The sequence below is a fragment of the Myotis lucifugus genome, unplaced genomic scaffold (assembly GCF_000147115.1).
Source record: "Myotis lucifugus unplaced genomic scaffold, Myoluc2.0 scaffold_119, whole genome shotgun sequence".
NCBI lineage: Eukaryota > Metazoa > Chordata > Mammalia > Chiroptera > Vespertilionidae > Myotis > Myotis lucifugus.
Window position 1 is genome coordinate 3,325,328 of NW_005871167.1, and position 20,714 is coordinate 3,346,041.

The following is a 20,714-nucleotide window of genomic DNA, read 5'->3' on the forward strand; positions in this document are numbered from 1 at the left end:
CAAAGGGTGGAAGGAGCCTTACCTGCCTCCCGCTGCACCTCCTCCCGGGCTTGTCTTTGTCTGTGGGCCCTTGTTGAAAGCAACATCTAAACATGCGGGTTTTCTCCCGAGACAGCCGCCGGCCTGCTCTCTGCTCCCGGAGCGGGGTCTCGGCGGCCGCCCTCCGCCCGGTGCCTCCTGCCCAGCCCGCAGCCTGTCCGATGGGATGGGCGGCCGAGGAGGACGCCCCCCTGGTCCTGGTCCTGGTCCTGGTCCTGGTCCTGAGCTGCCCTGCTCGGGGCTCTGGGTGCAGGGTCCCGACCAGCAGCGCGGGCCTCTGCCTTGTCTGCGCCTCCGCCCGGGGCTCGGGTTCCCAGGCTTCTGTTTGACCCTTTGAAGGGAGATCAGTCCAGGGGCTTAGTCCCGAGCCTGCGGAGATGGGCGGCCCGCGACCTGGCTCGGCTTTGCAGCTCTTAGCTCTTTGTCACTTACCTTTTCCTTCAGGGATCTCTTTACACCTCCCGCTGAGGAGGAGCGCTCCGCTCTGTGATTAGGGTGAGCACACAGGGGTCAAAAGGTAAAGAGAAAGTTGCCTGCTGTCTCAGTTTTAAATTAGAACAGAAGGCGAGGATGCTAGTTGCATAGCATGGGAATGTTTAAGAATGCCCAGGGTGCCCTGACCGGTGTGGCTCAGTGGATAGAGCCTCGGCCTGCGGACTGAGGGGGTCCCGGGAGGGTTCGATTCCGGTCAAGGGCATGTACCTTGGTTGCGGGCACATCCCCAGTGGGAGGTGTGCAGGAGGCAGCTGATCGATGTTTCTTTCTCATCGATGTTTCAAACTCTATCCCTCTCCCTTCCTCTCTGTAAAAAATCAATAAAATATATTTAAAAAAAAAAGAATGCCCAGGGTTACTTGTCTCAGCTAAGGTTTCCTCAGAAAAGACAGGTGCAATCTTGCTCTTTCCCACTAGGCTAGATGGTAGCTGGTCCTTCCATCTCGGAGGGCCTGCGAAGACATCTGTGCATCTGTGCCCTGCCCCTCGCAGAAGCAGAACGCACGAGCTCGCTCTGTTTGCCCATGCTTGCCCCCAGCCTTGCCCTCTCGGTCTGTTTGCCCTACCTCACTTCCTTGCACCTTTCTTAAGCCACATGATAACGGCGAAGCTTGGCCTTCCACAAAGTTACCCCAAGAAATACACGGTTGTCTCACTTAGAGCCTCAAAGGTATTGCTTCCCTGGCCTGAACTCAAGGAACCTTCAGACTTTTACAGCCCTCAGGGTAGAGAGCCAATGTCAGGTGTACCTGGGCTGGGGGCAGCACAATTGCAACTTCCTGGTGAGGCGCGTCGAGGGTCTGTCTCCCTTCTGCCATTTTCTTTATAGAAACTAGACACATGGGGAAAGAAGACACAATTTTCTCTGCCCCAGATGTTTCCAGAGCTCCTGGGGAAGAAATAGGGAAGTGGTGGACAATTTACCTGGGGTCTATTTTTCTTTTCTTTCCCTCTATTTCCCCAGTATATACAAGCTGAACCACCCACCAACAAGTCCCTGTCTAGCCTGGTTGTACAGTTGCTACAATTTCAGGAAGAAGTTTTTGGCAAACATGTCAGCAATGCACCGCTCACTAAACTGCCGGTGAGTGCAAAAGCCAGGGGGTGAATCCTCAAAACTGGAGAAGGTGTTGTTTTGTTTTTTAGGGGGGGGGGTTGTAAATTTCATGATTTTTGAAATTTGGGTAATTTTTTACCATCCCTATCCCTGGCCAGGACATTGATGCCTTGGCCTAGTCCCCGGTTTACCATTCCCTTTGTCTTAGTAATACTTTGTGCAGCAGGTTATTTCAGAGTGTGTGAGCTCGGTGCGTGAAACTCTCATGGCATGGGTTTGCACGGGCTTGTGTTCAAATCCTGGCTCTGTCACTTGGTGTCTCTGTGACCTGGCCAAGCAGTTTACACCCTTTGCATCTTGGTTCCTTCATCTCTAGATAGGATTAGCGTGACTACACTATGGCCGTTCTGTAACGGTCAGTGAGGGAACCCAGTAAGTGCTTGGCACAAAGTGGGGCTTTGTGAATTTTCGTTTCTTCCTCTCCCCTCTTCCAGGCTACATGATACAATGGCACAGGGGTTAAAGAATTCCTGGTTGAGAGGGAGATCACTTTAGCATGGGATTTTGTGAGAGGATTAAGTAATAACAGAATTTAGGATGTAACTCTTACATACTTCTTCCCTGTCTCAATTTTGTAGATCAAATGTTTCCTAGATTTCAAAGCAGGAGGCTCCCTGTGCCACATACTTGCAGCTGCCTACAAATTCAAGAGTGACCAGGGATGGTGAGATGCCCTCTCTTGATGCTTTTTATATGTAGTTTAGAGGGATTTTCCTCGGGTAAATTTTTCCTCAGGGTCTTTCTGGGGTGGCAGAGCTTAAGTAGACATTTTTGTGAGTCTCTTACTTTGCTAGGTCAGTAGGCCTGACTTGCTAGGTCAGAAAAAGGGCTGGGAGTCAGAACCAAAATAGTCTCCAAGACTGTGTAAGTATGTGTGTGTGCGTCAGTATGTGTATTGTAGAGAAAAAGGGATTCTTAGGTTGGCATCTCAAACTTTACTTTGTCCTTTGGACTCAGTATAGAGTGAGTTGAGATCAGTAAACCCCAGATTCTAGGCAGTTTTGACAATAGCCGTGAATGGGATTGCCTCCTAGTTTCCCAGGTTAGTCACATTACCCTAACCTGATCCCCCGAACTCAACTATATCACTCACTGGATTATTGCCTCTTCATAGGCGGCGTTACGACTTCCAGAACCCATCACGCATGGACCGCAACGTGGAAATGTTCATGACCATCGAGAAGTCCTTGGTGCAGGTACTGGTCGGGAACCTGCCCCCTTTCACCTCCCTTCCCTCAGCAGGAATCCAAAACACCCTCCCCATAATCTCACTCCATCTACTTCTCCCCACAGAATAATTGCCTGTCTCGACCAAACATTTTCCTGTGCCCCGAAATTGAACCCAAACTGCTAGGAAAATTAAAGGACATTATCAAGAGACACCAGGTGAGTGGGTGGGTCAGGAGAGGTTTTGGAAAGTCCGCGACCCTTTTCCTGACGTTTCCGTTCAATAAATAGCCCTGAGGGGCCATGTGTTCTGCTGCAGAGGTGCCTCTGCCTACTTGGAAAATGACTAGACTTGAAGCCTTGGGCCATTCTTTCTATGTCTGCTCCTCCCATTTTTCAGTCTTGACAGGTCTGAGTCACTGTTCCTAGAGACTCTTAGTCTGGGGGAAAAGCTTTTACTTCCAATGAACTTGGTATTGCCTGAGGTCAGAGAAATGAAATCTTTGCTCTTTGGAACTCTAGCATAGGAAGCAGATGTCATTGCTAAAGACACACAGTCAACTTTACATTTCCCATGTGTGGATTATTTACTCAGATTATCTGTAGCAGTTTTTAATTCTTTGACTTTTCTTCATTATTAGCACAATCCCAGCTATTTCCTCCGCCATTCAGCTAGTGTGTGCTTAGTAGAGAGGGCAACTCACTTTAATACCATTCTGAGCAAAATATGATTAGGAAGGCAGATCTGTAGTTAAATCTTATTTTGGCTTATTTATACTGATGAGTGATTTAGAGGGGGGTATATTTACCTCCTTTTTTGTGCCATCCAGGGAACGGTCACTGAGGATAGGAACAGTGCATCCCATGTTGTGTATCCTGTCCCAGGGAACCTGGAAGAAGGTGAGACCTGGCTTTCCTGGGCACCTCAGTGAATGGCTTGGACTAGGAGGTGGAGGACTGCTCAGATCCCATGCGGTGCCTGGGCTGCTCTCTCCTTTCAACCCTAAATTCTCCTACCGCCTTACATTCCTATTCACAGGTCCTCTGCTGCAACAGGAGTTATATACAGAGTTACTTTTTGTACCCCATTAGCTTATCTCTCTCCCTGCTCTGTCTCTATCCCCAGAGGAATGGGTGCGACCAGTCATGAAGAGGGACAAGCAGGTTCTTCTGCACTGGGGCTATTATCCTGACAGGTGAGGATGGGTTGGGGACAGGTGTAAGTACAGAGCCAGGCTGGGAGGTGCTAGGGCATCTAGCAAAGCAACAAGGAGTGATTTGGAGGTGTATGTGTGTGTGTGTGGGGGGGGGGGTTTCTTCACTTTATTATCTTTTGGGGTTATTTTAGGGTTATTTTGTTTGTTAGTTTGTTGTTGTTGTTTTTTAGGTTTGTCAATTTGTTCTCCTCTCTCCTATTATGTGAATCTCCTATCTTGGGGGAGGTTGGTATTTATTGGACCAGGCTTAGGCTAAAAGAATTGGGGCTTTACATGCAAAATCGTTATTCCAGTATAATTTTTGATAAGTAAATATTAGAAACAATCTAAATGTTTAATGGTGGGGAAATGTTTCAGCCAATTTACATGTCTATTTAGTGGGCTATTATATAGCCTTTATTTATTTTTAAATATGTTTTTATTGATTTTTAGAGAGAGGAAGGGAGAGAGATATTGAGATAGAAACATCAATGAGAGAGACATCATGAATTGGCTGCCTCCTGCAGACCCCCCTCTGGGAATTGAGTCTGAAACCCGAGCATGTTCCCTGATTGGGAATCGAACCAGGGACCTCCTGGTTCATGGGTGGACACTCAACCACCGAGCCACACTGGCAGGGCTATGCAGCCTTTAAATTTATAGAAATAACATGGATAATTTGTTAAATGAATAGTAACTGCAAAAAGTAGGATATAAAATAACTCCAGTATCATTGAATTATGTTTGGATAAAATTATACTGAAAAAAGTTACTGGCCTAGCTGGCATGGCTCAGTGGTTGACCATCAACCTATGAACCAAGAGATCACGGTTCCGTTCCTGGTCAGGACACATGCCCAGGTCGGGCTCGCCTCCTCCCCTCTCCCATGCAGGAGGCAGCTCATCGGGGATTCTCTCTCCCTCTTCCTTCCACTCTGAAATCAATAAAAATATATATATTTTAAAAAGTTATTGGGAAAAACCACATACTGAATGTCACAAGTAGTTGTGTTAGGGTGATCCTTTTTTATTTTTGAAATATTTTGTAATTGTTTTTATTACTTTATAATGAAAGGATCTCAATATTAACTGGGGAAATAATTATACCAAAATAATAACCCAACAACACAGTGCTTTTTATACATGGAAAAGGTAAAAGATTTCCAGTTGTCTTTTCCACAACTCCATCTTACTGATTCTCTGCTTCACGGTGAATTTCCCATGGCAGTTACGACACGTGGATCCCAGCCAGTGAAATTGAAGCGTCTGTGGAAGATGCTCCGACTCCCGAGAAGCCTCGGAAGGTGAGCTGCTCTGTTCCCGCGCTGCCCCCAGAACAACGGTGCCAGGACCAGGCCTCTCTGGAGAGGAAGCAGCAGATCGGTGCCCGTGGGCTTTCTGTCAAGGGCCCCTGGCAGAGCTCTGGCTTCCAGGCGGCTCTTCAGCGCAGTCTCCTCTGTACTTAGGTTCATGCGAAGTGGATCCTGGACACAGACACCTTCAATGAATGGATGAATGAGGAAGACTATGAAGTAAATGATGACAAAAACCCTGTCTCCCGCCGAAAGAAGATTTCAGCCAAGACACTGACAGATGAGGTGAAATTCCTCTTCTTTCTTCTTGGAGCCATTAGCATAAGTTTTGGAATAAGTCTTCACTGGAGATTAGTGACTGACATTTGTCCCAATTCCCCAACCTGCAGGTGAACAGCCCGGATTCAGATCGACGGGACAAGAAGGGGGGGAACTATAAGAAGAGGAAGCGCTCCCCCTCTCCTTCACCAACCCCAGAAGCTAAGAAGAAAAATGCTAAGAAAGGGTATGCCAGCCCCTAGCCTGCCCCCACCTTCAGTGATCTCTCCAAACCTTCCCATGACCACCCGACCCTAGACCTACTCATCTTTAGCTGCCTAGTTGTTAGTTCTAGTCCCAGCCACTAGTAAACTCAAAGAGAGCTTTATCTCCAAATGGAAGCCTTGGCCACTTCCCATTATTCTGAGGTGATTGGTTTCTGTTTTTGCTCAGTTCTGCCCCTTGGGGTTCTCCCTTGCTTCCTGTCCCTTGAACTTGAACTTCCAGGGACTCCTTATCCAAGGATGACTAGGTTCTCTTTCACTCCCTTTCCTTCCCAGTCCCTCAACACCTTACACCAAGTCCAAGCGAGGCCACAGAGAAGAGGAGCAAGAAGACCTAACAAAGGACATGGATGAGCCCTCACCAGTCCCCAACGTAGAAGAGGTGACATTGCCCAAAACAGGTATGGGCTGGGCCTAGCTCCTGGGCCTGCCTGCCCTGCCCCTACTCTTTCAAACCCCGAGTGGCTGATTTCCTAGGCCCAGTCCCAGGTCTAGAGGTTCTTTCCACCACCATGGACCACCCTCTAACTTCACATCCATAACTACTAGTAAGTTGTGGACTGTGCTTTGTGCTCGACAGTAGTTGTCTCCATATTCCATTTTTTTGTTTTTTGATTGATCGATTTTAGAGAGAGAGACACATCAATTTATTTTTCCACTTATTTATGTATTCATTGTTTGATTTCTATATGTGTCCTGACCAGGGATCGAACCCACAACCTTGGCATATTGGGTCAACGCCTTAACCAAGGTGGGGCCAGTTTAGAGGGGCCCTACCTCTAAAATATATTTGAGCACAAATTACATACATGAACTGTTACACCACTCCTTTTAGAACATTATAAAACACATGCAAACATTATCTAAGAATGGGAAAATGTAAAGGATAAGATTAAAAGACAAATATAAAGAGAAGTTCTGATATTCTCTGGCTGTAGTCTAGTGGACCATCTTGTGCATCCTGTGTGAGAACCTCATTTGGAGACCACTGCTCTTCAGCACTGGTTATAATCTGTGCTCTAGAGACTAGTCCCAAATACAGTTCAGGAGTGGAGTAAAGGGGGCCACTGAGAGAGGAGTTCTGGCTCCCACCCCCTAGTCGATCCGAGCAGCTCTCCTCCTGAGCTTTCGTGTATGAATTCAGCTGGGGAAAGTGTCCTCTGCTTTAAAAAATATTTAAGATCTGGGAGAGGGTGGGTGGGTGGGAAGAGAGCAACCAAAGAACTTGAATGCATTTATGCATAACCCATGGACACAGACAATAGGGTGGTGAAGGCCTGGGGTGGGGGCAGGGGTGGGCTGGAAGAGGTCAACTGGGGGAAAAGGGGGCCATATGTAATACTTTCAACAATAAAGATTTTTTTTTAAAAAAAAAGCAAGGAAAAAGAAAAAATAATATTTAAGATCCAACCACTTCTCTGTAGAGTGATTTGGTCAGGCTCTGTCTCACTTTATTAAGAACTTACAGCCCTGGCGGATGTGGCTCAGTTGGTTGAGTGTTGTCTCATGCAGTGAGAGGTCACCAGTTCAATTCCTTGTCGGGGCACATGCCTGGATTGGGGGCTTGATCCCCAGTAGGGGGTGTGCAGAAGGCAGCCAGTTGATTTTGTGCTCTCACATGGATGTTTCTCTCTCCCTCTCCCTTCCCATCTCTCTCTCTCTAAAATCAATAAAGACATTTTTAGTTTTTTTAAAAAAGACACAGGTGGATATAAGGGCCTGAAAGACAATTGATATATAAATATCCATTGAGTAGAAAATGCTTCTCCATAGAAAAAAGCTAAATGAACTTTTGGTTGGGAAGAGGGCAACATGGCAAGTGAGTTTCAAAACCTAGACTGATTGTGACTGAAGGAAGTCACTACATTTTGTGATCAGGAGAAAGTTTTTGGAGAAAGTGCGATCTTTAGAACTTAGCAGCAGAGAGGTAAGGGCCTGGTTTAGGCAGAACCTGTCTGATAAAATGACTCTCTTCCTACAGTCAACACTAAGAAGGACTCGGAGTCAGCCCCGGTCAAAGGAGGCACCATGACTGACTTGGGTAAGAAGGGGAGCCCGATCCGGGGAGGCCAGCTGTCACTTCCCCAGCCTGCCGGGGCTTTTCAGAAATAGGACTCTTCTCGGCCCCTCTGGAGGCTTCAGCCTTCTATCTCGCTGTCTCTCTCTTTCAGATGAACAGGAGGATGAAAGCATGGAGACCACGGGCAAGGTGGAGCCAGTTTAGAGGGGCCCTACCTCTCTATGTGATTCTGATTTGTGATTATAAAGTTCCCTCTGCCCAGAACTTTCCCTGCCCGGACATTTCCCCCCATAGACTGATTCTACCTATTGCTCAAAACTGACCCTTTTCCAGTCCTGGGGCCCATTACTGTTCACTCCCACACCCATCTTTAGTGCCCATATTCCTGGGGTGCGGGAGAAGCAGGGGGTTGCTAGGGGCAAGATGAGAATGCTGAGTGTCCAGCAGCCTCCGTGTTCATAGGATGAGGATGAAAACAGTACGGGGAACAAGGGGGAGCAGACCAAGAACCCGGACCTGCATGAGGACAATGTGACTGAGCAGACCCACCACATCATCATCCCCAGCTATGCGGCCTGGTTCGATTATAATAGGTATTGTTCTCCAGCTTCCCACTACACCCTTTTCTCCCGGCCTCCTTGGGTCAACATGTTGTTCCTTCTCCTGCCGCTAAATAAGTTATTTCTTCCTCAGTCAGCTAGACTGGGGCACACTTCCATTTTAGGGGAGCCCTGGGAGGAAGTTCTCCCAAGCATCTGACTCCTTCCTGCTGTCTCCAGCTGTTTGCCTGCCTCACCTTCTAGGCTTTTCCTCTCTTTGGGGCTCCCATCTCTCCACTAGTGCCTTCTGAATGCACTGGCTTCTCTTGCAGTGTTCATGCCATTGAGCGGCGGGCTCTCCCTGAGTTCTTCAACGGCAAGAACAAGTCCAAGACTCCAGAAATGTAAGGACATCTCGGTTCATGAATCTCTTTCTCTCTTCCTGTCCCCATTCACTCTTCCTGATCCAGCAACATCCTGTTTAGCAAACATTTCTTGAGTTCTTCCAGGAGCACAAGCAAGACTTACCCCCAGGCAGCCCCAGCCCAGCACTGTGACCACGCAACACGCTCTCTAGGATTTGCCCAGTGGCCATCAGCCTGCTCTTCTGTACAAAACAACTACCTGCTCCAAATCCATTTCTTTTAACAGGGCACAGACTCTTTCAACCCACAATTACTGCTGTTGTCCAAAATGCAAATCTCCCTAGAATAGCTTTGACTAAACTGTCAGTGGCTGTTACCAGGCTGGTCCCTAAGGGTAGGTTTTGATAGATAAACGAGAGGGAAAACTATTAAGACCCACGTCTGTGAATTAAGGGATGGAGAGGGCTTTCTGGAGAGAAGTGTTAGGTCAAGTGCGGGCTTGGGGCTCAGAAGTCTTCGTCTCCTTCAAGGTGTTGCCTCAGGCCAAACTTGCTTGGCTTTGGATGAGACTTGGCAATCTTCTCTGGTTAGAGATGCTCCAGGATCAATATCATGATGAGATGGTGAGCCTGAGTGCTGAGCCCAGGTTCCCTGAGAACCAGGGCTTGCTTTCCATCTGCTCCTCAGCTTCCCCTCTCGGGGGCCGTCTTCCCTTCCCTTCCTGCGATGCTACTTTTCCTGTAGCCTGGTCTGCTTCTCTCCTCTTCTGGGAAAGCAGTGTGTGTGAAGAAGCCTCGCTCTCCAGGGGAAAAGGAAGTAGTGGCCAGGTGACGTGATCAACATGATTTGCCCTCAGGGTTGAAACTAGAACTGTTCCACACTTTGCACTCCTTTTTATTTATTTATTTATTTTTATTATTATCATTTTTTAAAATATATTTTTATTGATTTCAGAGAGGGAGAGATAGAAACATCAATGATGAGAGAGAATCATTGATTGGCTGCCTCCCGCACACCCCCTATTGGGGTACGAGCCTGCAACCCAGGCATGTGCCCTTGACGGGAATTGAACTGGGACCCTTCAGTCCGCAGGCTGACGCTCTATCCACTGAGTCAAACCAGCCAGGACCTTTTTTTTTTTTTTTTTTTTTTAATAGTTTTATGTTTTATGTATTATTTTTTTATCTGGAGAGAAACCAAATTCACCAGGAAGAGAGAATCATAGATTTTTAGATCTGGAAGAAAGCTTATAAGTTGTATAGTTCTCACCACATTAAAAACTAACAATCTTGAGGCCTTTCAAGATGATTTGACTGGCAAAGGAAGGACACAAAGCTATTTTTTTGGTGGCAAAGCAGTATTTGAAATGATGTTTCCTAACTTACACTTTGCACTTTTGGCATAAAATAGTAAATGATGATAATTGCCTACCTTTATTGAGAGCTTACTGTCTCCCAGGCACAGTCCTACAGACATTGGCTAATTTAATCTCCACATCAGCTTTAGGGGAAGGTTATTATCATCTCCAGTTCACTGATTAGGAAACTGAAGTATAGAGGGGTTAAGTTAGTGCTTAAGGTCACACAGCTAGTAAGTAGTAAAACCGAGATCTGAATCCTTTAGTCTGGGTCATGGTCTCAAACTTTACACTATACTATACAACAGCTATCATTTTTCAAACTGTATTAGACCTTTACAGACCTTTCTAAGCTTCACAGACGCTCCACTTTATAGATGGGGAAACTGAGAGGCAAAAATTTAAGTGTCATGCCCGAGGCTATCATGGTAGAACTGGGATTTGAGCTTTTCCACATTCAAAACATATTCTTTGCTGACTAGTAGGATACATGGATTTGGACCTCCCTCTAACATATGCATTTGGAAATAAGGGCTCCTTTTTTTACCTTTTGATTCCTTATTTAAAAGTTGGGTGAATCACCTTCAAGTACAGCCAAGGATATAATTTACTTTAAAAACCCCATCAAGGAGCCCTAGCCGGTTTGGCTCAGTGGATAGAGCGCCGGCCTGCGGACTGAAAGGTCCCAGGTTCGATTCCGACTAAGGGCATGTACCTTGGTTGCGGGCACATCCCCAGTGGGAAGTATTCGGGAGGCAGCTGATCGATGTTTCTCTCTCATCGATGTTTCTAACTCTCTCTCCCTCTCCCTTCCTCTCTGTGAGAAATCAATAAAATATATTTCTTTAAAAAAAAAACATCAAGGAAAACATCAGCAGTGTTTGAACCCCTGGTGTCGGGCACATAGTAGACCCACATTGTTTATTGAGTCAGATTGTCAGCTCTTGTTTGCCTTTGTCACACAGGAGGAGTTATTTGCTCCTTTATCACTTTTCCTCCCCTTCAGCCGTCAACAGACATTTATTTTTCTGCCTCATTGTTCATCTCTCCTAAGCTACCTGGCCTACCGAAACTTCATGATTGACACTTACCGGCTGAACCCCCAGGAGTATCTCACCTCTACCGCCTGCCGCAGGAACCTGGCGGGCGATGTCTGTGCCATCATGAGGTGGGTTTGCAGCTGAGAGGAAGGGGTATGTCAGGATGTCTGCCCACAGATGTCTCTTGGCAGAAACAGAGATGCCAGCAAGGAACATAGGGGAGTGATCAGGAAGAAACACCTCTAGGGAAAGGTGAGGGTCAGGTTCGGGGTGCGAGTGACCTGAGGGAATGGCAGTGGTACCCCATGAGCGTGGAGGAAAGGAGAAAGTCCTGTTTCGATTTTACTGGCTGTCCAGGAGATGTGGAGCAGGTGGATGAATATGAAGAGAGTCCTAACTGGAGATATAGACTTGGCATTTACGTGGTGGGAGGAGAGATTTCCCAGGGAGGAGAATGAGCAGAAAACAGGGCGGGAGAGGGAGCTTTAGGCCACCTCTGTCCTCAGCTCTCATGCAGCTTTCTGGTTGCCTGTGACCCTGTTTCTGTCTCCTCCCAGGGTCCACGCCTTCCTAGAGCAGTGGGGTCTTATAAACTACCAGGTGGATGCTGAGAGTCGACCAACCCCAATGGGACCTCCACCCACCTCTCACTTCCATGTCTTAGCGGACACGCCCTCAGGGCTGGTGCCTCTGCAACCCAAGACCCCACAGGTAGGATGAGGGGCTGTAGGGACGGGTGCGGGGGGAGTAAAATTGGGCTTCTTTGGACTTTTCTTTTTCTGGTTTTTTAGGGTAATGGTTCAGGAGTGCTTTGAGGCTTCTTCCTTTTCCATGGGATGCACAGGGCGACAGGAATCAGCCCCAGGTGTTTAGCAACCTCTCTCAGCCTCTGCACCTAAGATTACAAGGACTTGCTGAGGGAGAAGAGATGTTCCTTGTCCTCAAGGAGCAGAGAGACTAATGTAGGGGACGGAACAGATAGAGAAAAATGGCTTGAAATTCAGTTGCATGAAATTTTTTAGCTTTGTCATGTTTCCAACATTTTTTCATTTTTGACTCATAATTATTATCACTTCCATTTTTCCACTTCCATTTCACACATTACAAAAATTAAGAGGAGAAAGGTTATGTGGCTTGCCCAAGGTCACTGAGTACTAAATCTAGAACTAGAACCTAATTGTCCAGCTCCTAAGGAAATTTGTAAAGACATATGTGAATACAAGTGGATATCATGCCAACTGCAGACCTAATTAACCATTAAGGGAACATGGAGCAATGGCATGAAGGCCCCAGAGCTGCGGACCACCCGGGACTTGGTCTTGAGGCCTCTAGGGCCTTGGCCTGGTGTTCCCTGCCCAGCCTCCATGACGTCAAGCTCTGTCCCCCAGGGCCGCCAGGTTGATGCTGATACCAAGGCTGGGCGCAAGGGCAAAGAGCTGGATGACCTGGTGCCAGAGACCGCTAAGGGCAAGCCAGAGCTGGTAGGTGGGGTGTAGACCCTGCTGGGCTTCTTATTTGCCCCTTTGTTTGGGGTCCCCTGCCCGGGAAGGAGAGATGAGAACAGAGGAGCTACAGCAGTGAGGGAGGAAGCCCCGCCCAGGGGTGTCCCTGACTTTGGGAAGAAAGCTCCTTCTGTCTGTTTCTATCTCTCTCTCTCTTTCTCTCTTTCTGTCTCTATCTTTCTCTCTCTGCCCCTGGCTCCTGGTGGTCATTTGTACTCACCTCTTTCTTTCCCTCCACAAATAGCAGACCTCTGCTTCCCAACAAATGCTCAACTTCCCTGACAAAGGCAAAGAGAAACCAACAGACATGCAGAACTTTGGGCTACGCACAGACATGTACACAAAGAAGAACGTTCCCTCCAAGGTATGGAAGTGTGGGGTGACTCAGGGCCTGAGCGCCCTCACTCCTCCGAGGTCAAGGCCCCTCTGGCTGACCCGCCTGTCTTTCCCCTGCAGAGCAAAGCTGCGGCCAGTGCCACGCGAGAGTGGACGGAGCAGGAGACCCTGCTTCTACTGGAGGTAATTGGGGTGAGGAAAGGAGAGGCCTGCGTGACAGAAGTGGCCGGGTGCCTGCGCACTCGTGAACGGGGCAGCGTGATCTTGCCCTCGGTCTCTCTCCTTCCCGATGCCTTCGCACCTGCCCTAGGCAACAGCTCCAGGCCAGAGATTTGGGCCATTTCCTTAACGCCATATCCGTTCTTAGTGCTACTTGCAAGTTCCTTTTGGACCCAACAGAGCACACAAATACCACAGACAGAGAGCTTTGAAGCCAGCTCGCCTTAGTAAGATGGGGGGAATTGATCTTCAAGGGAAGTGGCCAAGTAAGCGAAGTTGTGTCTCCTCCACCACCACCACCAGGCTCTGGAAATGTACAAAGACGACTGGAACAAAGTGTCTGAGCATGTGGGGAGCCGCACGCAGGACGAGTGCATCTTGCATTTTCTTCGTCTTCCCATTGAAGACCCGTACCTGGAGGACTCGGAGGCCTCTCTGGGCCCCCTGGCCTACCAGCCCATCCCTTTCAGTCAGTCCGGCAACCCCGTCATGAGCACTGTCGCCTTCCTGGCCTCCGTCGTCGATCCTCGAGTCGCCTCTGCTGCTGCAAAGTCGGCTCTAGGTAATGTGGAGGGTTCCTGGCCTTCTTAGTTTGCGTTTTTTTTGTTTGTTCGTTTGTTTAAATATATTTTTATTGATTTTAGAGAGGAAAGGTGAGGGAGAGAGAGAGAATCATCAATGATGAGAGAGAATCATTGATCGGCTGCCTCCTTTACGCCCTCAACTGGGGATTGAGCCCACAACCAGGCATGTTCCCTGACCAGGAATTGAACCCTGGCCTCCTGGTTTATAAGTTGACGCTCAACCACTGAGCCACACCAGCCGGGCTTAGTTTGCGTTTGAAGGACTAGTTAGTTACTCAGACCTTGAGACCCTCTCAAGTTTGGCCGGCCCAGTCTTCTGCTGGCATCAGCTCAGGCACCTGCCTGGCTCCATGTCGGTCTGGATGGAGAGATGGGATTTCACCGGGGTGGCCAGAACTGCCTCCCTGCCCCCACTCCCATCCTCATCCTCTCTGAAACTTGCAGAGGAGTTCTCTAAAATGAAGGAAGAGGTACCCACAGCCTTGGTGGAGGCCCATGTTCGGAAAGTGGAGGAAGCAGCCAAAGTGACAGGCAAGGCGGACCCAGCCTTCGGTCTGGAAAGTAGTGGTATTGCCGGAACCACCTCTGATGAGCCTGAGCGGATTGGTAAGGCTGACAAGTTCCCAGATTTCTCCCCTTCCACCTGGCTTCCTTATGCCATCCCTGCCTCGGTTGGCCTCAGAGCACCAGACAAATGGGAGATTGGTGGGGGTTTTATTTTCCCCAGGACTTTACCTTAGGGACTCTAGCTCCCTATTGACCCTCTCACTAAGATTTTGGCTAGGAAAGGGGGCTGTGGGAAAAGTGCTGTAGAGACAGACTCTGTATCAGCCACTTCCCATTTCCTCTTCCCATGGGCCCAGAGGAGAGCGGGACTGACGAGGCACGGGCGGAGGGCCAGGCCACGGAGGAGAAGAAGGAGCCCAAGGTATAGCTGGATTGACCTGGGCTGGGGGGCTGGAGGGCTGGGGGTGGGGTGGCAGCATAGTGATGGGGAGCTGGCTTAGTCCAGCTCAGGCAGGAGGTGGCTAGGCTTCTCCTGGAGCCAAACTACCTCCCAAGTAAGAGGTGTGAATTCATTTCCCAGTCCAGATCCTGTGTGAGAACCAGTCACCCTGATATCCTCTACTTTTCTTTCCCTGGGACTTCAGGAACCCCGAGAAGGCGTTGGGGCTGTGGAGGAAGAAGCAAAAGAGAAGACTAGCGAGGCTCCCAAGAAAGATGAAGAGAAAGGGAAAGAAGGCGACAGTGAGAAGGAGTCAGAGAAGAGTGATGGGGACCCCATAGGTGAGCCTCCCCGCAGGGTGGTTAAGTCCAGGAGAGAGAAGGGAGGCCGGAGGACTAACAGCCCTGTTCCCGGCCCAGTTGACCCTGAGAAGGAGAGGAGCCAAAGGAGGGCAGGAGGAAGTGCTGAAGGAAGTGGTGGAGTCAGAGGGGGAAAGGAAGACCAAGGTGGAGAGGGACATCGGTGAGGGCAATCTCTCCACCGCTGCTGCTGCTGCGCTGGCCGCCGCCGCTGTGAAGGCCAAGGTGAGGGCCAGAGACCCAGAAAACCCCAAGGTGGAGATGGCCCTTCTCTGATCTCACTTCACCTGGAGGAAATCCTTCCTTACTCATCCCTTGAATAATGCTGGCCATTTCCTTTTTCTTTTGATCCTAAGAGGGAGGGTTGGTCATCACTGTTCTAAGTTTCTTAAGCTTTGATTATTTGACTAGAGGCCCGGTGCACAAATCTGTGCACCGGTGGGGGGTCCCTCGGCCTGGCCTGTGCCCTCTCACAATCTGGGACCTCTCGGGAGATGTCAGACTGCCAGTTTCGGCCTGATCCCTGCAGGCCAGGCCGAGGGACCCCACCGGTACATGAATCTGTGCACCGGACCTCTAGTAGGCATATAAGCTCTTTGGTTAATTTCTTCCCCCTTCCCTCTGAGATTCATCAGGCTGTTCCATGTTTCCATGCCTGTATGTTGAGCATCTGCCCCTGGTGGTCATTGCGCATCATAGCTACTGGTCAAATAGTCAAACGGTCACTTAGGTTTTTATATATATAGATTATTTGACTTTTGTCTTATCCTTTGCCACACTTGATTTTTCTTCATGTTCTTTTAAAAATATCAAGCCTGTTTTGCTCTCTGAGCTGTGAATACAGCAAGTTGTTTCTTAAAACCTGCCACCTTTCTCTGCCCCAGAATGTCTTCCACTGGGTCTTCCCGCTGACATGCCTTCCACCCCTCCTTCCCTAGCACTTGGCTGCTGTTGAGGAGAGGAAGATCAAATCTCTGGTGGCCCTGCTAGTGGAGACCCAGATGAAAAAGCTGGAGATCAAACTCCGGCACTTTGAGGAACTGGAGACGATCATGGACCGGGAGCGAGAAGCAGTGAGTAATGTTCCCTAGGGGTTCAGCAGAGCCGGGGCCCCACCTTGATGCTGAGTTGTGCTTCAGTTGAGGACGGGGCAGCGGGGAGAGGGGAGCAGCAGAGCAGAAAGCCTGATATGGACAGGGCTCCAAAGCAAGAGTGGAACAGCCCAAGCCAGGGCAGGGGGAGGCAGCTCCAGGTCGTTAAGGACAAGTGGCCCACAGGTGAGGCCGGAGCTGAGGTGCCACACAATGTCAGCTCCTCCATGGGGCAGAGATCCTAGTTAATTTTTGATCAGCATCTCCAGGTCCTTGAACAGTGCTTGGCCCATAGTAAACTCTCACTAAGTATATATTGAGGGGTTGAACAAATTTAAGGCATGATGAGAGCGTAGAGGCTTCAGATCCAGGAGATGAACTTGAAAAGGGGATGGGATAGATAAGCTATGGACCACTTTGTCTTTGAGAAGTTGTAAAAAGAAAGAGATGAGCCCTAGCTGGTTTGGCTCATTGGATAGAGACCTGTGGATTCAGACCTGTGGACTGAACGGTCCTGGGTTCGATTCTAGTCAAGGGCACATGCCTCGGTTGCTGGCTCAATTCCCATTGGGGGGTGTTCAGGAGGCAGCCAATCAATGATTCTCTTTCATCATTGATGTTTCTATCTCTCTTTCCCTCTCCCTTTCTCTCTGAAATAAATAAAAATATATTTAAAAAAGAAAAGAAAGAGAGAATACAGGGCCCCTGCCCTCAGAGAATTTACAATTCAATTAGAGACATCAAATGTATACGGCATGGAGACATCAAAAAACAGTTAATGCTTAAAGTACCTGACAAATTCAAATTAAGAGATTTCAAATCAAGTATATAAGTCCTGAGGTGATAACAGAATAAAGGCCAAAAGCTCAGAGGCTAGTGAATTGATCTGAGATGGCTCCCTAAGAATGATGAGTTTTTAGCCAATTTTTAAGGAAGAAAAAAACATGAATTGACAGGAGGACTGGAAAGGTTTTCCAGATTAATGACAAGTGCAAAGCTTTGTAGCTGAAATCAGCAAGGGCTGGCCCCCAGACTAACACCATTGCCATGAGAAGCTGTGTGGGCAGCCAGAAGATGGGGGAGGGGAAGGGGATGCTCACGCACTGATTTAGACTTGTATGGGGAACCACCAGAATGAGGGGCTGGGTTTGTCAGAAATAAAGCAGGGGGAAGGTGTTTGCCCTGGGATCTCCTGAACACGGGTGACAGTACTCAATTGGCACCGGCAGCTGGAGTATCAGAGGCAGCAGCTCCTAGCCGACAGGCAAGCCTTCCACATGGAGCAGCTGAAGTATGCGGAGATGAGGGCTCGGCAGCAGCACTTCCAGCAAATGCACCAGCAGCAGCAGCAGCCACCTCCAGCCCTGCCCCCAGGCTCCCAGCCTATCCCACCGACAGGCGCTGCTGGGCCACCCACAGTCCATGGCTTGGCGATGGCTCCGGCTTCTGTGGCCCCTGCTCCTGCTAGCAGTGGGGTCCCTCCTGGAAGCTTGGGCCCCTCTGAACAGATTGGGCAGACAGGGTCAACTGCAGGGCCACAGCAGCAACAACCAGCCGGAGCCCCCCAACCTGGGGCAGTCCCACCAGGGGTTCCACCCCCTGGACCCCATGGTAAGTGATGGGTTCTTGAACTCTTGCTGACCAGAGCGATCCAGGTGAGCGTTCCAGGTCCCCTCGGAGGGGATACGTGATGGGATTGGAGATAGAATTGGCCTCAGTTTCTACTGCTGGGCCCACCTCTGCCATATCCCTCAGCCAGCAGGGATCTTTCCCCAAACCCAGATCTCTGGAATGTTGCTCCGAGGATTTACCACTAATTCTAGGGTCAGAAAAAGGGAAGGTGGTGCCTAGGAGTGGCTAGATTACCCTCCCTATAAAAGTGAGTTGATAAGTGAGATTTTCTGTCTCTAATCATCTGGATCTCTTCTCTCTATTCCCAGGCCCCTCACCGTTCCCCAACCAACAAACTCCTCCCTCAATGATGCCAGGGGCAGTGCCAGGCAGCGGGCACCCAGGCGTGGCGGGTAATGCTCCTTTGGGTTTGCCTTTTGGCATGCCGCCTCCTCCTCCTCCTGCTCCATCCATCATCCCATTTGGTAGTCTAGCCGACTCCATCAGTATTAACCTTCCCCCTCCTCCTAACCTGCATGGGCATCACCACCATCTCCCGTTCGCCCCGGGCACTCTCCCCCCACCTAACCTGCCTGTGTCCATGGCGAACCCTCTACATCCTAACCTGCCGGCGACCACCACCATGCCATCTTCCTTGCCTCTCGGGCCGGGGCTCGGATCCGCCGCAGCCCAGAGCCCTGCCATTGTGGCAGCTGTTCAGGGCAACCTCCTGCCCAGTGCCAGCCCACTGCCAGGTGAGAAGGGTCCGGGAGGGGAGAAGGGTGCGGGAGAGGGGTCCATATGGGGAGAGGAGGGCAAGGGGGAAGGGCTCAGGTACTCTTTGAGCGCTCCGGTGAAATTAGAATCCAGGAGGAAGGGCCTCTCTGGCTGTCCTCACCATCCCCCAGCCGGGCAGCTGCCACCTCGGGGATGACGTTGGGGCCTTTCACTGGTGGGTCATGGAGGAGTCCTGTGCACAGAGCATCTCAGCTGTAAACTTGAAAGGCAGCTACCTGACTGCATGATGATTGGCACCCCCTTTGCTTGTCCCCATCATGCTCAGATGCCCCATTTAGAGTTCCCTTGGGGGCAGGAGGATGATTTCAGGTCTATCACTTCCCAGTGTGAGGTGGGAGAGGTTGTTGGGGAAGGAAGTTGTATATTGTGGGTACCTCATTCATCTACCCACCCATTGCACGCCTTGCCCAGTTCTGTTTGTCCGTGGTGCCCTCTCTCCTGCTCACCCTAGCTGATTCATCTTCCCTTTCTCCACAGACCCAGGCACCCCCCTGCCTCCAGACCCCACAGCCCCGAGCCCAGGCACAGTCACCCCTGTGCCACCTCCACAGTGAGGAGCCAGCCAGACATCTCTCTCCCTCACCCCCATGAAGATCAAGGTTCCAGGAAGAGCCCTCCCCCCACCACTGGGACTCTTCCCCAGCTGGAGAGCTCATCACTACGTAAGGAAAGCACTTCCTGCCCCTCCAAAGCCCCCACCAAAGCCCCTGTCGGGGGCTTGCATTTTTATATCGGATTATTCAAGGACTTCTGTTTAAAGGATCTTCCTAATGTCTGGGAGGAAGGATAGGATGGGGATGTGCCCTCAAAGGAAGGACTGGGGGAAGGTATTTATACAAGGTTCTAATTAATCACTTCTAAAGGGTACACCCCCTCAAAACGACTGCATTTTTTTATGGATGGAAAAAATTAAGCCCTTTTAAAGGAAATAGATTTTTTTTTTAAGCTGCATTGGAGCTCCCTCCACCCACTAAAAAAAAATCCAACTTTTAAATTTTTTGGAGGAGGGAGGTGACCATTTTAGAAAAGGGTAATTAACATTCTGGAGAGAGCTCTGGGGATAAAATAGGGTGCAGAACCTGTCTCCTCCAGCCCCTCGGTAGTAACTAAGTCAACTCAGACACCCCCCTCCCCTCCCCGTTTATCCTTACTAATCTCTCCTGCTGCTTCCTCAGTGTTGCTGTTTTAGGCCACCCCAGCTCAGCCAATGACCCGTTTCCCTCTGAATGTCAGTTTTTGTGTTTTTAAGTCGCCAATGTAGTTGATGTCAGCGTATGTGTATTTGGTGGGGAAACCTATTTTTGGAGATTCCTGTGGTAGATAATAGAGGAAGACAGGGCATTCAGGGCTCTTCTTCCTCCCTGGGCTTTCTCAGTGGGCTCCTAGAAGACATGGAGAGGGCAGCTAGAAGATGGAAAGTTTTAAAAACCTGAAATTTTCAAAAAGCACTTAAGCACCTCTTTCTTATGACTCAGTGGATCATTCCCATAACCTCTTCCCTCCTCCACCAAGACCATCAGAACCTTGACTGGTAGCTAGGGTTTCCCTGGGATTTGCAGACAGTGGGGTAGGGGTGCCCAACCTAGGTTAGTGCTGACCCCCAGCTTGCAGCTCAGCTCAGCTCCCCAGATTCCAGTGCCTCACATACCAGCTCTCCCCTCTTCACCCTCGATGTGCAGGCAAACGTGACTCCAGGCTCCCCACCAGTCCCTCGTCCCGCCCACCAGGCCCTTCGTTCCTCATGTCCCCATGTTTCTTCTCCTCTGCGTCTTGGCACCTTCCTTCTGTTCAAAAGTTTTCTGTAAATTTTCTCTTTTTTTCTTTCTTTTTCTTTTTTATAAATTAATTTGCTTTCAGTTTTATCTTGTGGATGCCTTCTGTGTTCTCTGACCTGTGACTGTCAGGTAGCGGGTGGGGCTGGGGCATCATTGCTGGAGTTCTTCCCTGGGGCGTTCACTTAGGCCAGAGGCACTGGGCCCAGACGCTGGCCTCTCCCCCACAGCCAGGCAGCTCAGCTGTCAGGGCTGTGCACTGATGCAGGAGCTGGGCAGAGGCTCTCACCTGCCCCAAAAATAGCTG

At 49.5% G+C, this 20,714-nt stretch overlaps 1 protein-coding gene across 1 annotated transcript in view; it reads left to right on the forward strand.

The window, feature by feature from the left end:
* Positions 1-20,497, forward strand: part of SMARCC2 (SWI/SNF related, matrix associated, actin dependent regulator of chromatin subfamily c member 2) — a 21,250-nt gene extending 753 nt beyond the window's left edge. Inside the window, 29 exon segments of the mRNA XM_023758035.1 lie at positions 1,499-1,618; positions 2,230-2,315; positions 2,766-2,847; positions 2,945-3,037; positions 3,649-3,718; positions 3,945-4,014; positions 5,242-5,317; positions 5,480-5,611; positions 5,716-5,831; positions 6,145-6,269; positions 7,850-7,909; positions 8,040-8,077; positions 8,351-8,481; positions 8,760-8,831; positions 11,204-11,317; positions 11,747-11,900; positions 12,578-12,670; positions 12,936-13,055; positions 13,148-13,210; positions 13,550-13,808; positions 14,275-14,436; positions 14,694-14,758; positions 14,982-15,117; positions 15,196-15,217; positions 15,219-15,360; positions 16,074-16,208; positions 17,456-17,837; positions 18,167-18,592; positions 19,113-20,497. Of these exon segments, the coding sequence (XP_023613803.1) occupies positions 1,499-1,618; positions 2,230-2,315; positions 2,766-2,847; positions 2,945-3,037; positions 3,649-3,718; positions 3,945-4,014; positions 5,242-5,317; positions 5,480-5,611; positions 5,716-5,831; positions 6,145-6,269; positions 7,850-7,909; positions 8,040-8,077; positions 8,351-8,481; positions 8,760-8,831; positions 11,204-11,317; positions 11,747-11,900; positions 12,578-12,670; positions 12,936-13,055; positions 13,148-13,210; positions 13,550-13,808; positions 14,275-14,436; positions 14,694-14,758; positions 14,982-15,117; positions 15,196-15,217; positions 15,219-15,360; positions 16,074-16,208; positions 17,456-17,837; positions 18,167-18,592; positions 19,113-19,189 (3,621 nt within the window). The 3' untranslated portion in view covers positions 19,190-20,497.
* The last annotated feature ends 217 nt before the right edge of the window (positions 20,498-20,714 follow it).